Source organism: Micromesistius poutassou (assembly GCF_964030765.1).
Source record: "Micromesistius poutassou genome assembly, chromosome: 16".
In the NCBI taxonomy this organism is placed as follows: Eukaryota; Metazoa; Chordata; class Actinopteri; order Gadiformes; family Gadidae; genus Micromesistius; species Micromesistius poutassou.
This window is the reverse complement of record NC_140286.1, coordinates 16455375-16470150: the sequence shown is the minus strand read 5'-3', so window position 1 is coordinate 16470150 and position 14776 is coordinate 16455375. Positions and strand designations below refer to the sequence as shown.

The window sequence follows — 14776 nt, the reverse complement described above, 5'->3', positions numbered from 1 at the left end:
TTAAAGCATTTGCTGTAAAACTGGCCAGAAATATGTGTGAAGCCGGTTGTATTTTAATTCTTCATAAAATGCTTCATCAAATGATCTAAGACGTCTGTTAGGACTAGCATTTAGCGACATAAACACGATTATTGCCAATTTTCAGGTCTTCCATGCCTACTTTGCCATTTATCCTAAACAATAGACTATCCTTTAAAAAAGCCGAGTGGGAAAAATAGGCAATCAAATAGTTTAGATTTTTTTTTATTTTTTTGAATAGGCTATGTTTGGCTATATGTTGTCTATACCTTACTATGAGCAGAGAAAATGACTGAATCTTTAGGTGAAGCTATTCGCGGTAGATCTAGACACATTCATATAGCTGGCGGCACGCAGTCCTCTGGGTTATTTGTTGTTTAGGGAGTAAGAAGGCCTACAATAGCCTTGTCCTTAAATTCATAACTGTATATGAGTGATATTTATTTAGCAAGGCTCTAATGCCTCATATCCTTAAAATAGGCCTATAGGCCTTTACGAAATATACAGTCCTGCAACTTTTATTAAAAAGACCATATACGAAAAACGTAATCAACATAATGAACAAGTTTTACTGGCATTTTACTATGATGCTAATATCATTCAAATTCAGTAATAAAAGGATATCCGAACGTTTTATTAAGCAAATTATTATCTTAACTTTTAATTAGATTAATCGCTCATACTTAAAGATAGTTTTTGTTTATTATCATAGTTAAACTTTTTTATATATATATATAATTTAGGATAGATTGAAGTAGGCACTACCAAAATAAATAATATATACAAAGATATTTAAATTGTTATTCCAAATAACATAAATTGACTACAAGAACATATACATGAATAAAAATAAAAGCTAACAAATTAAATAGACTTTTATGAAAAAAAAAAAAGTTTCCTTGCAAAGACCCAAGAACTTGCAACACTGACTCAATTAACTGCAAATGACAAATGACCCATCTGCAACAAACAAAACTATTGACCTAAATATCATCTCAAACCATCCACACACCACAGAGGCTTTGGGAGCAGCTCAGACACTCAGGGTAACAGCGTATAACTAAGAAGAAGGGGATAGACGGGACACAGGGGGAAAAAGTAGAACGCAAAGTAGATAAATAGTGAGAGAGGAAGAAAGGCCTGGGAGTTATCCGTGTGGATCCTCCTATTGGCTGCTTCAGCAATGGACACAGAGACAGCAGCATTGACCTCAGCTTTCTGTGGAGTGACTCCAGGAGCCCTCATCTGCATTTCCTTTCTTGTGTCCACTTGTATGTGGAAGTAAACAGGCAACCGCCTGTGACTGAACGGCTGCACCTCGTCAGACAGGCCCGGCTCGGCTCTGCTGGGGAGAACAGGGTGAACACAAATAGTAGCTTGTGTGGCTTTACCTTTCTCTATTGGTGGATATCGTGGTGGATGTTTAGAACAAGCGTTCCAGATATGTGGGGTAGCGGTGGTGGACAGGGTTAACGGAGGTCCTGTACCACGGTCAAACTAACTGTACACACCAGAAGCAGCAGGTGACGCTTCTCATGCCACAATGGCTTTAAAAGACAAAGACTAACACGCCTCTCAGCCTGAATCCATTTAATACTAACCACGTAAATGGAGTTGGTTCTTTTTGCTCTATTTACTATACTCATTACTTACATTCAATTTGAAATCATTGCAATTGGAAAACAGTATACACTGCAATAGTGTTGTGCCTAATGTGGAAGTTTAATGGTGAGATCAGTAATGTTACTATGAAGGTATTAAACTAGAATAACACCAGACTGAATGAAATGTAAGTGGCCTCATACAATGAAATGCTGGCAAATTGGAAACACATTTTTACTTTGACAGGCTAAGGACCATATATTTATGGGCCAGTGTTCCATGGAAACGGGCTACCCTATTGGCCAGCCCCACAATATAGAGCTCCCCTCACCCTCCACTCCTAATGTTGATGGCTATTTACTAGACGATGGATTCTGTACGGTTTCTTTGTGTTTCACCAAACAGTTGTGACTGCGTCCTCGGCAAACAAACAAAACACATCTAAGTTAACACAGACGGGGTTATTTACCCCAATCCCCATGTCGTGAAAATAAACCGTGCAGAAAAGGCAGAGGCCGGGGGCAGAGGCGCAGAGAAAAGAGGAGCACATCACGAGTGCTATCTAGAAGTTTCCATGTGTCTGCGGCAGACAAAAGAGGACTCATCCTGTCCTCCTCTCCCCCCACTGGGTAATTTAGCCATAGTTCTCCAAAACGTTTCCTAGTCAAACTTGGAATATGGAATGAGGGGACGGGGGCCCTTTGTGGCGGAAATATAATTACGGCTGCTAAAGGCTCGGTGGAGGTGGAGAATGGGGGATGACATCAGGCTGATTTCACACCAGGACCCTGGATGGCTGCGCCCAAGCCCGGCCCTCGCTCCGCTACACTGATCAAAGCCCGCTGCAGCCGGCCCCAAAGGCACGGAGAGGGGAGGCTTAACTATGCTAATCTCCAGGACAAATATATTTTAATCTTGTTAGAATACAAGTTAATGCCACAGCTCAGTGGCAAAACTTTACGGTATAAAAGTATAGGGTGCGAAGATGTAAGTTAGAAAAATATTGGGGTAAGCCAAGCACCAACAAAGATATTTTCTGGATTCACTTATATTCATATATCTTTGACACATTTTAGGACATATTTGAGAATGCACAACTCCTCCAGCTTAAAATACATTGAAATACAGAAAATAAGTATCATTAAGTATAAGTATCATTTTATGTGATGTCATCAACTTTTTACATTTAAAGTAAGTAAAACTTGCTTCAAGCCCATTTGCAGCCACACACAGCTGCATACCGTGCATCATATCGGTGTTCTAAATGGAAAGGAGGAACGCAGCCGGTGCCCCTCTGTAGCTTAGAGATCCTGCGACAGGAAATGAATGTTTAGCTGGCATGACTGTCGCCTGTCCCCCAGTAGTCAGGCGTCCACCTTGGTAACCCTTGATCTGTCAGGGCTATCAGCTCAGGGTGCGGGAGTCGTTGCGACGGCTGGCGACACAATGGGCCAAGCTGTGGCTGGACCCTGCTGCTGCGGACACACTATTCTCTGATTAAAACCGTATTCACTCAAGTGTTGGCTCAAACAACCACAGTCACCGCTGCTCAACAGGCAAAGTAAATAATATAGCCTTTTCAATGGCTTGGTTGAACACTGTCAGACTTTATATTATCCTTAATCATCAAAACCGTGACACTTTTTAGTTTTTTATCCCCAGGGTTTTGGATGACTTGAGAAAAAGAAAGATTGAGCGGTGGCATGGATGTCTATTTTCTCATCAGAGAAAAAAAGCAAGTATACTACTACTACCATAATGTAAATATTGATGTTTTATTCAGAATATTCCAGGAGTTATACACATCTCCATTTTTTCTGCGCTCTATTGAAGGTAAGGAAGAGAAGGGGTCTGGAGACGTGACAAAAGCTTTCTAGAACCAGTGGCAGGGTGGGAAGTGTTTGCAGCAGAGTATATACCATACATACTGTGAGAGCGCCAAGTCTCCTCTGCGCTCCAGCGTTAACTCATCATCCTGTGGAACAAGTCGCTGCTATCACACCGCTTCAACCTCAACAGTAATGCCTTCATAATAGTTCTACTTCATTTAACAGTCCTGTCTTAACAGACGTGTGTGAAATGTGGCCATATGTACCAATGACTTACAATAACATTTAAATATACGTCAACTAAAATAAGCAAACGTTAACATCTGCAACATATAAAATGCATAAAACATAAAACTGACTTCTTGATTTATTATTATTTTTTCATCAGTCAAAGTTAAAGAGGCTTTAAATGTGACGATACAACTCTAAGTTCTCCCAAAACTGGAATGCACATTAAGTATTACGCATTACCTATGCAGAAATGGTTTGCATATGCCTTATTCATATGCCTTATTCATATGCCCACATCAGTATGGACCATATTGCCATGACTGATGATAATGCAGGTCCTGTGTGCACGCCCTAACCCTATGTTTGCATGAGTGTACACTGGGGAAATCTGCGTGTGTGCCCTTGCAATAGAATGGCAGCCCATTCATGGTCCTCCTGCAAGGCTTCCCACAAGTTTTACTAGAACAGCGAGTAAAGAAGATGGAAGAATGGATGAGCCAGAGAAAAGGCTGTTATGTAATAACAATGCAACATCCCAAACCTCCAACATTATAGGACACGCCCTTGGATTGAAAACAAGTGCGTGGTACTTGTGGTCCCAAATGGAACCTTTGCGATGCAGTGCTCTTCTTAGGTCCACTTAAGAACACTCTGAGATATAGCTCTGGGACACATTTAAAGTGAGTTTATTAAAGGGTTGTCAACAATACATATAACACATTGGGCAATACTTAATTGCATCCGTGTGTAAACTGACACTGAACTGAGCCAAATACCATTTACCAGGCAAACCAAGTGGCTCATTGTGGAGGTTTAAGGATGAGGAAAATCTTTTTTTATTACTTTCTTATTTCATTAATACACAGGATCAGATGTTATAATCCCTTGTGCCAAAATCCAAGGAAAACACATATTCAGAAGCCCCTGTCCAAACCAACCTTACAAGCACGCTGGCTACTAAGCTACCAACCAAAGGTGAAAAACGCGACACAACTAGCCCAACTAACAGCAGTAAATACAGCAGTAAGCAGTAAGCAGAATATCATTGGGGTTATCAAGTGGGCACCCTCTTCCACAGGTGTTTCGTTGTATAACAAATCCAATAATGTTTATGCAATTCCTATATATTTCGGGTAATTCACTTCTATTATATAAAAATCTCACACAGTGCCCGTTTATATTATAATTTGTTAAATGTGATTTAATTCAAAATAATTAAATACAAAATCACACAGTATCCACATTTCCTCCATTACATAAAATATGTTTTCATTTATGGATTTAGTCATACCTTGGGGGTAGTGTCATATACAGTGCCACAACTAATATAACAAGAGCAACAACATATTCCTTATAAATGAAAGTACATCAAGGGATTGATCAGACCGTCACTTCCATCACAGCCAACAGTGGAGCCATGAGAAGCTTTTCAGAGAGTTGTTTACACGTCAAAGGAAGCCTATCCAAAATCTAAATATTGGTTACACAATTAAGGGTATATCTCCATTTTATTACTTGTGAAGGCTATCGTTATTGCATTATAGATATTAGTGTGTATAGTGTGTTTCAGATAGTAAGAACAGTCTTTCATTTACAATGATTAAAATAACAAATTATTCTGTCCAAATGATTATTCCCCCCAACAGTTATTTGATCAATTATGAATATAACAATTATAGAGTAACTATAACTCCTCATTTGTGTGTTTGGTGTCTTTACAGTAGTCTGAAATTGAAAAGAAATAAGATGTTTATTAGAAAATTGAATTGGGTTGCTCCATTTGACATTTAAATGACATGTATACGGAAGGGTCAGGTAGAAGGACTGTAGCGGTATGTAGAACAAGGAGTTCACACACCGAGGTCGAATAAATCCTGGTACTGTACCTGAGACACCGGAACATAACTCATCAGCAACGTGTTGTGTGTCCTGGCTGAAGAGGGAGATGATATCTTCATCCAGGTCTTCTAAGACGGTTTCACACTGCATGTGAGAGGGGGAGAGGGGTCAGGCCTTCAGGGGTTAGTCGGTCTTCTGAACCCTGCAGACATTTCTTCCCCTAAAGCCGCCCCGCTCCCGTGTCCCGGGTGGCTGGTGCAGCAACAGCACCAAGCAGACGGACATTTTCACTCATTATCGTGAATTCTTCCCGTTGGCTTGTGAAAGTAAAAATATCAACTCTTTGGTGTGAAAACGTCCAAAGCCAAAGGTAGCAGTGATCCGGCTTCAGGCATCATGGCTCACTGGGTGCAGACCTATGGCATCTATCACACAACTTTTAACATGCATTACACACAAGCCAAGCCAAAAAGGTTCTTTAAAGAACTCAAATCTGCCTGATTATCAGGGGGAAGTATAGTTTATAGAGTATATATATTTATAGAGTATAGCAGAAGTTAGGCCTGTAAGGCATTAGTTTACCCTAAATAGGAAACTATTAGTAAGATTAGACTAGATCCATGATCATTAGACTGGCTAAGTATAAACGTATTGCAGTGAGCACGCCTAAGCATGCCTGAATCTAGTATTGCATATTGTTGAGCACATTTATTATTATATAGTCTATAAATATGCAACGGTTAATATCGGCCATGAGAAACTGTTTTCAAATCCCACATTGATAAGACATTTGTTTTTGGAATCTGAATAAATGGGCAGATTGTGGCTTCCATGCTGGAAAGGAAATTAATCGATTTAGTTACTTCTTGGTAGACATTTATATCTCCTTTTGACTCACCGCAAATTTCAAGGCACTGGAGGAATCCATTCCATCAAACTGGAAGTTCTGAATGTCGGGGAAGCTCTCCGAGCCTCCATCGTCCCTGGGAGCAAACCTCTTGTAGCGCTTGTCCTGAGTGTCGGGGTCTACGTAGAGGGCGTAGTCACTCATTCTGCTGCAAACCTCCTCCAGCAGCTCACTCAGATACGTCTCAGACCGGGCCAAAGGAACCTGAAGAAGTACATCATTAAACAGATTGTATCACATCACGCAAAAAGAGCCCCTAAACAAGAAATGGATGCATGTCAAAATGTTAAGCGATTTTAAAAATGTCCATTCATGCAGTTATACTGTTTAACACGATGACCCGCCAGGGTCAAAGGTCATGACCCCTGATTTCCGCTGTGTTTTCAATACTGCACTCGTAATCCTTGAAAGGAAAAGGAATAAATAAAAATGTTTATCCTTTCCCTTTTCTCGTACAGAGCAGATTTTTTAAATCAGGTAATGATCGGCGACAGCAGCGGTGACCAGACAGACCTGCTCTGCCTCCCTCTGGGGAACGGGTGAGGGGGAGGAGTGGGTGAAGAAGCCTGGTGCTGCTGGAGGTGGGGGAGGTGGGGGGGGGGTGAGGACCAGAGGTTGAGGAGCAGTGAAAAGAGCCCGGCTGGTGGGCAGAGCCATCTTCACCCCTCTCTGGGGTAGGGCAACGTGGGAGGAATCCTCATTTCCTGAACTACAACACAAGGCTTCTCTCTTTCTTCTCTTCTAAAAAAAAAACCGTCAAGTGCATGGTGAACATATCTCAGTCTGTACACATACCCCCTCCCAGAGTCCCGCTCTCCTCCTCTTCCCCATGATGTCCTCCACCCGTCACAGGGGGAATCTTCCATCTCCGTAGTCTTTTCTGGCCATAGGCTGCGTGGCTATGGGACGGCTGAGGAGTTCTCCTACGTTTACCTCAGTCCTAACCTTGTCAGATCTCCATCTCTTTCACACCTGCCTTCCTCCACTAACTCGCCTCTGAGCTCGACAGGCCGACGTGCATCGAGACGGAGGTCAACGTGAAACCGTGTGGTACAGCAAGGGGCCGCAGGTTGGACACCAAGGTGGAGAGACGTGGGGCCCATTGGCTAAAGGCGATAGGGCTCACCTATCAGAATACAGTTTGACATTGATGCCAGTAGCAATCTGCCAATCACTGAAGTCCTTTTTAATTACTCATGTGGCTGGTTACTACAGCCAGCATATTGCTAAGATTGTGGTGTTAAGAGATTTTAGCATAAAAATAATGCTTAAATGAATGCAATTAATGAGACACACACACCAAATTGACCATCATGAACCACTGGGCGTGGGTCCAATAATCATCATCCCATGCTGTCAGTAATTAAACTCATCTATTGCCGTTCTGCAGCCTCTTAAAGGAAGCTGCCATTCAAAGTGCTTTGATGAATTGGAGAGTGGGGGTTGGAGGTGGCTGGGCTTTCCTAAGGACGCTCCCCTGTTGAATCCACATTAAACAGCCTTTCAGTGGGATTGTCGAGGCAACGTGGGGTTGGTGAACAATTTATTATTAATAATGACAAAACCAATAATATTATCACTAGAGACTTTGTGATTAATTTCAAAAGTTAACTATTGGCATTTACAATTGGCAATTTTGTTGATTGCACAGTTTGGATTTGAGTCAGTCCAAGGACAATACAAACAAAGCGATCACTAATTAATGTATGATTAAAAATAGAACAAGCACACCCCGCCACCTGTTTAAGATGCATCCCAAAGAATAACTTTATCTGTATGTTTTCATGCAGCATCTCATTTGCAATGCAGGACTCCCCCACCCCCCCCCCCCCCCCACTCTGTGAGATTAGCATGCGGTCGCTCCACCTAAGTTCAATGTCTTAGGAGGACTTAAACGTTTCATTGTGGTGCCGGGCAGGTTTAACTTTTGTCAGCAATGACAAAACCCATGCCCCCAGGAAGTCCTACTGTTAGTAGGGCAAAGAGAAGAGAATACAAACCAGCAAATCCTCGGCCATGATGGCATCTAAGCTGTGACATTCCACCCTCTCTGAATGGGGCGGGGTCAGCGCGGCTGAAAGGGGTGAAGCCACAAAGGGCACCGGGATCAAGGTTTGCCTTCTCCTGTGCGAGGCCCTTTTTTGGGAGCAACAGATGATTGACCAAACAATGCAAAAGGTGGAGGCTAGGTTTACTGGACCGCAGCGGAAGGGATCAGACCACTGTGAAAAGACAAGCAGCCAGTAAAAAGAGCAAGCAAACAGCCATTTGACTGACACAACTGAGCAGATTTGAGAGCTATATAATCTATCTATCTATATCTATCATATATATATATCTATATATATAGATAGATATATATATGCTGGAAGTAATAGTGTTTGGCAGGTTGAGCACGCGTTCTAGAGTCCTGTTCTCTCTGACACAGAGAGGGTCTCATATGTGCTGGGGGGGGTCAGCCGCGGGGGGGGGGGGGGGGCGGTCAGCCGTAGAGGGAGCCTGGAGGCTGGGGGGAGCCCGTGCCGTTTCATAGCCGTTTCATTTGACTGCCTAGTCCCACTGATCGTCTCATCAACGCGTTCCCTTGAAATGCGTGTGGACACCGTGTGCAGCCCACGCAAAGCGCCAGGTGGGGGAGGGGTCCTGTTCAGCGCTCTGAGCTGTTTCAGAGCGCCGTGCTCAGGACACGGCGCGCGGCGCCCCACCCCGTGTTCACCCACCTATCAGAGCACAGGAACTTAGTTAGTCGACGCCAACACCAGGGAAATGAAACAAGTCTCAATACCACGATGAAAAACTACAGCAACACAATAACCCCCAGACCGTCAACATGCACTCCTTTGTTAAAAACACTTCAAAATACAACAACAGTGGCATGTAGCCTTCAAGTATTTTAAACAAACAACAACGTGATCTCCAACCTAAATGACAGAATAGATCGTCCAAAACGACCCTTATGAACGTTTATCGCCCGTTAGAAGAAACAGCAATATATGTCAAGACTCGGTCTGCCAAAACAAAATGGATGACAATCATTATATTCTCATTGGATGAAACTATATTTTAAGATTGTTTTGGCATTGAAATAGCCTAGTCCTAACTAGACCTTCGTACTCATTTCATTCATACCGATGGTCTAGAACTGCTATAGAGACAAACGATTGCTCACTTGAAGGCGGGTGCTGTTGAAGTTTAAAACCTATTGGCTCTGCCCAGTGCCACTCCGGATCTGCCTTAACCAATCGCTAACGTTTGGTCGTGACGTATTTCATGCTTAGCAAACTCCTTCACCACTAATGGAGCCAGCTGGAAAATTCAACTTTTCCCGAATCCCGTGGGAAGAAGCGCCACAACATCTTGACCACCAACAAAAAAAAAATCTGGCTTTTATTTATCTATATTCGAGTTTCCACAACAGACCGAATAGCTTTCTCCATGGTCTTCCTGCTGCTTCCTGGTATTCGTTTGACTACAACTGAAACTCGCGCACGACCTGTCCGTCACTGTTCTCAGGCCACGCCTCCTGTTCGCTGATTGGAGGGACAAACTTGAGGGAAAAGAAAGCGTTCGAACATACAGCACTCCCAGACCTAGTACTGAAGTGAAATGAAAATTGAGCGGAAGTACAGAGGCAGGCGGAACCAGGCTAGCATTGAAATGCACTTTGATAACAATTCTAGCGATAAATGTCATCTAGTAATCTGAGGTAATATGTTTGATTTTTCGAATGACCCACGGATGATGTATATATATATGTATATGTTCTTCTTCTTCGTGACGGACTAGGCAGATGGCAGACCAGAAGTTTATGGCAAACCAGAAGTTTAAGTTTTTTGTGGCAAACCAGAAGTTTATGTCCGCTTTGTTTCCACCGAAAAGAGATAGGAAGGTCCTGAGACATGACCCCCCCCCTCCAGGGCCTGACGGACCTCCAGACCACCACCCCCCTCCAGGGCCTGACCTCCAGACCACCACCCCCCTCCAGGGCCTGACCTCCAGACCACCACCCCCTCCAGGGCCTGACCTCCAGACCACCACCCCCTCCAGGGCCTGACCTCCAGACCACCACCCCCCTCCAGGGCCTGACGGACCTCCAGACCACCACCCCCCTCCAGGGCCTGACGGACCTCCAGACCACCACCCCCTCCAGGGCCTGACCTCCAGACCACCACCCCCCTCCAGGGCCTGACCTCCAGACCACCACCCCCCTCCAGGGCCTGACCTCCAGACCACCACCCCCCTCCAGGGCCTGACGGACCTCCAGACCAAAAGAGATAGGAAGGTCCTGAGACATGACCGCCCCCTCCAGGACCTGACTGACCTCCAGACCACCACCCCCCTCCAGGGCCTGACGGACCTCCAGACCACCACCCCCTCCAGGGCCTGACTGATCAGAGATCGGTGGTCAGAGATCGAGGGGGGGGGTGGGGGGGGGATCGGGTGGGGATGGGGAGGTCAGTCGAGGTCAGTGGGACGTTGAGGTAAGGTGCGGGTAGTGAGTGGTCGGAGTGGGGACTGAGTGGGCATTGGTATTGGAGTTGTTGAGGTGATAGAAAAGCTTGTGTTGAGCTGATCAAGCTAGGTTGTAGCAAGGCTAGTTTGCGGCAAGTGAGGTGCAAAAGAAGCAGCTAGGTGGTGGCTAGGTTACAGTGATCCCCGTGGGGTGTGGGGCGGTCTGGGCCAGGCTACATCCTGGGTTTCAAAACATTGCATTGCATTGCACGGCTGGGATTTCCATTTCACCGGGCTTCCTGCTGTCCTCTACATAATGAAAAGAACACGTTGAACATCGATATCAGCGATCTAATATGTAAAATACTGTCCAATGTCTGGTCTTTACACAAAGACTAATCTGAACAAAGCCCATCCTATTTCAACAAGCCATCTTGCTATTTAGTTTTGCGTCACGGCGGTGTGCTTCTATTAAACCTTCACTAACCTTTTAAACTAGGCTTATGTTAGTTATAGGAACCAACAGATAATAAAGAATCAAGCTTTTGATTATTTTGGATTGTTGTATTCTAGGGGGAGGGTGCAAGTTGTCTCTCAGATTGTAGGAATATAGACTCGTAGACTCGTAGGTCGATGTTCCTACGAGTTGAGAGACGACTCCTGGCTCCTGGCGCCGGGGCTGACGTCACCGCGGCGCGCTGGGAGGCCAGGGCTCACTCTGGCCCGACCTCGGAGACGGCCCGCCTCAGGAGCGCTACGGCGCGGTTACACTCTTAATGGAAACGCAGCGCGGCGCGGTGGAAAAACACCATTATATCCTTTGAACTCTCTGAAGTATAAGCCTCTTTGTGTTTGATTGCCCATGCAAGTGTGCCTGATTGTGCTTTTAAACTCCAATGCACATTGTAATAAATAGAATGTGCCACTGACACCCAGGTCTACATTTCCTAATCAATTCCTGGATTGAAGGCGAAGGTCTCCTAAAGCCATCAGTGCCACTAAACAGGACCTGAGCGGGGGAGGATCAATAGTGGAGCCACCAGCTCATGATAACCTGCTCCCCTAGGAGGTGACCTCATTAGGTCTGGAGGAGCCACCTGGATCCATAGACAGGCCGCGTCCCGGGGGAGCTGCCCGCCCGCTCTTTGTCTTAGTACAGGAGCCAGGCCGGCTCGCCCTGGAAGCTAACATCATATTTACATTTAGGGCATTTAGCAGACGCTTTTATCCAAAGCGACTTACAATAAGTACATTTGTCAGAAGAAACAATATCTCTCTGTCGGTACAGTAAGGATGTTCATAGAACCAAGTGCCAAGCACTAACCATCACTAGGTTAACCCATTCCCCGTATACACTAACCATCACTAGGTTAACCCGTTCCCCGTATACACTAACCATCACTAGGTTAACCCATTCCCCGTATACACTAACCATCACTAGGTTAACCCATTCCCCGTACACAACACAGACAGCTGGGGTAAGATGCTACACAACTAAGTACTATCGCTAAGTACGACGTACAATAAGTGCGTACATTAAGTGCCGGGGAGGTTATATGAACCAGTTTAAATATTATTGCATCAGCTCTATGAACACATTAGCACAATGTATGTCACTGAAGTGTTTTGAGTATTTTCCAGAAACGTCTATGTCCTAATAACAGCACACCTTCTTGTCCTTCAGCGTCCCGTCGGCGTTGAGGCGAAAGCTGCCCACGCTGATCATCTTGTTGGGGTCCACGCGGCCGACGGAGTAGCTGAGCTCATCGGCGATCGCTCTGCACGCTGCACACACGACACACCAACGTTTCACTTCACTCACTAGCTCTTTTTAGTTTTTTTATTGTATTAACTTGAATAAAACCTGTGCAGCAAACACAGATCTGGACATTCATAAAAATTTAATATTTCATCAAATTAAAAAAAAATACAATTAGCTAGCCTAACAGCGTCACCCTGACAGGCTGAAGCGGAGGAGGTAAACAAACACATGATATCAACGCCTGGTCTTACCTGAGCAGTAGAGCACCGGGTCTTTCTTCTGATGGCTACGGCTGACGAGGAGCGACAGCATGACTGCGGCCGTCTGAATAATCCATAAGGACATGTTGGGGAACTGGTCTGGGGAGAAGAGGCACAACAGACCCAGTGATAGTGTTATCACCCCAAACACATCACAATAAGAAATTAATGAAATCATACATAAACAAATGTCACGACTAACTGAAGGCATGTGTAGTGAAATGAGCTGGTGTATTCCTTCAATATATGTTATGTTTATGGTTTTAGAAAGACCATTCCATAGCAAAAATTATTTTCCCAGCTTGACGCTTAGTCTTGGCTAAAACAAAGTCAGCTATTGGTCACCCATGAGCGTTCTGTCAGAGTTATAACAGTAGTTAACACTAGTAACCTGTAATGTCACCACCAGCCAACCTGCTTCTCCAATACAAGCCACCAGAAACCCTTCATTCAAGAGTGTCTCTCTTCTCCAACACATGGAACCAGAAACCCTTCATTCAAGTGTCTCTCTTCTCCAACACATGGAACCAGAAACCCTTCATTCAAGTGTCTCTCTTCTCCAACACAAGCCACCAGAAACCCTTCATTCAAGAGTGTCTCTCTCCTCCAACACATGGAACCAGAAACCTTTCATTCTCCATCAGCGGCTCCTCGGTGAACTTTGAACTCCTTCGAGTTAGTTACTGCAGCAATGTTACTGTCACCATCGCGCAATGACTATCAATGTTGTAATATGTAATGTGTTGAAGTACTAACCGAGTCCGTGTTCTGATACATCTAAAGTGTAAGGTGAGGCAAGGTAAGGTGAGCTGAGGGAATCCCCTTACCTGGAGAGGGGATCAAGTAAAAGTTTGCGAGACGCAAATGACAATGAGTTCCAGATTAAACTACAAGGATATATAAATGCCTCCACTTCGTTAGGTGATATATTTCATAAATGATGACAACGCAGACTGAGCCTCAGCGCTCCTTATATATAATATCTATAACATATATACTCACTCAGTGGTGTGGCGGCTACGTGCTCGCCCACGGCGTCGCCACGTCCTGACAGCAGCGACCAATAAGCACTGACCCACCCACCACCAGCAGCCAATCAGGTGGCTTTCTTTAGAAACGAGTAACCAATCAGAAGTGCTCTATTTAGTTCACAGGGTTGTCAGACCTCAACGAAAACTCACAAAACGTGTTTTTTAAAGGAGACATATTATGGTGTTTTCCCAACAACTAAACATAGTATATGAGTTCCAGAAAACATATTTTTGAAGCTGTTTTCTGGAAATAGCTTTTAGGAAAAAAAAAAATCAGTGTTCCAGTCCCTCCAGAATGTGCTGTTTCTGGTGCCTGTAGCTTTAATGCAAATGAGCTGCTGCCCATCGACCAATGAGCTGTCAGAGTGAACCACAGCATGGAGGAGAAGTGATTGTTGCCGTTTGCGGACTGCCGGAGCTCTATATCTATATAATATATAATAATAATAATAATAATAATAATAATAATAATAATAATAATAATAATAGTAATAATAATAATAATAATAATACATTATATAATATATAGGTATCTATATTATATTATATCTAATATCACGGCTATGTGCGCCTCGGATGATATTATGAATCATAAAGACTGCGTCTGACCTCTGGTCCTTCCACAACAAGTAAAGACTCGTAGTGGGGGTTATCTCGGCCATGGTGGAGAAGAATCCTTCCTACGTAGGAGTAGTGGTGCTATCCATATATATTTAAGTTACGTAAGTATGGCAAAATGAAAGTCATAGACACCCTCAATTTTGAAAAAGTGAGAAAGTCGGAAAAGCATTTTTTTTTAACGAATACAAAAAAGTAGTCCCTCCTGACTGCCTGCAAAGTGTACG

The 14776-nt window shown here is 44.1% G+C and overlaps 1 protein-coding gene across 5 annotated transcripts; it reads right to left on the bottom strand.

The window, feature by feature from the left end:
* Positions 1–5315: 5315 nt before the first annotated feature.
* cnpy1 (canopy FGF signaling regulator 1) lies at positions 5316–13945 on the bottom strand. Of its 5 annotated transcripts, none has more exons than XM_084480667.1 (6): positions 13903–13945; positions 12892–12999; positions 12548–12663; positions 6418–6630; positions 5567–5663; positions 5316–5405 (listed from the first exon to the last, which is right to left on the bottom strand). In XM_084480667.1, the coding sequence occupies exons 2-6, from the start codon at positions 12983–12985 to the stop codon at positions 5365–5367; spliced, it is 561 nt and encodes a 186-aa protein (XP_084336793.1). In that variant the 5' UTR covers positions 12986–12999; positions 13903–13945; the 3' UTR covers positions 5316–5364. The 5 variants fall into 5 exon arrangements, with proteins under 5 accessions (XP_084336793.1, XP_084336795.1, XP_084336792.1 ...); XM_084480669.1 differs by having other exon boundaries at positions 12892–12994; positions 13903–13941; XM_084480666.1 differs by lacking the exon at positions 13903–13945 and adding an exon at positions 13728–13888.
* Between the last annotated feature and the right edge of the window lie 831 nt (positions 13946–14776).

Bases quoted from the DNA above. Each gene is read 5' to 3' on its own strand.
- cnpy1 (XM_084480667.1), bottom strand. From the start codon at position 12,985: ATGTCCTTATGGATTATTCAGACGGCCGCAGTCATGCTGTCGCTCCTC. The intron at 6,631-12,547 runs GTGTGCTGTTAT...GTACTTCTTCAG, and splicing joins GGACGCTGAAGGACAAGAAG to GTTCCTTTGGCCCGGTCTGA. The intron at 5,664-6,417 runs GTGAGTCAAAAG...TCTCACATGCAG, and splicing joins CCAGTGCCTTGAAATTTGCG to TGTGAAACCGTCTTAGAAGA.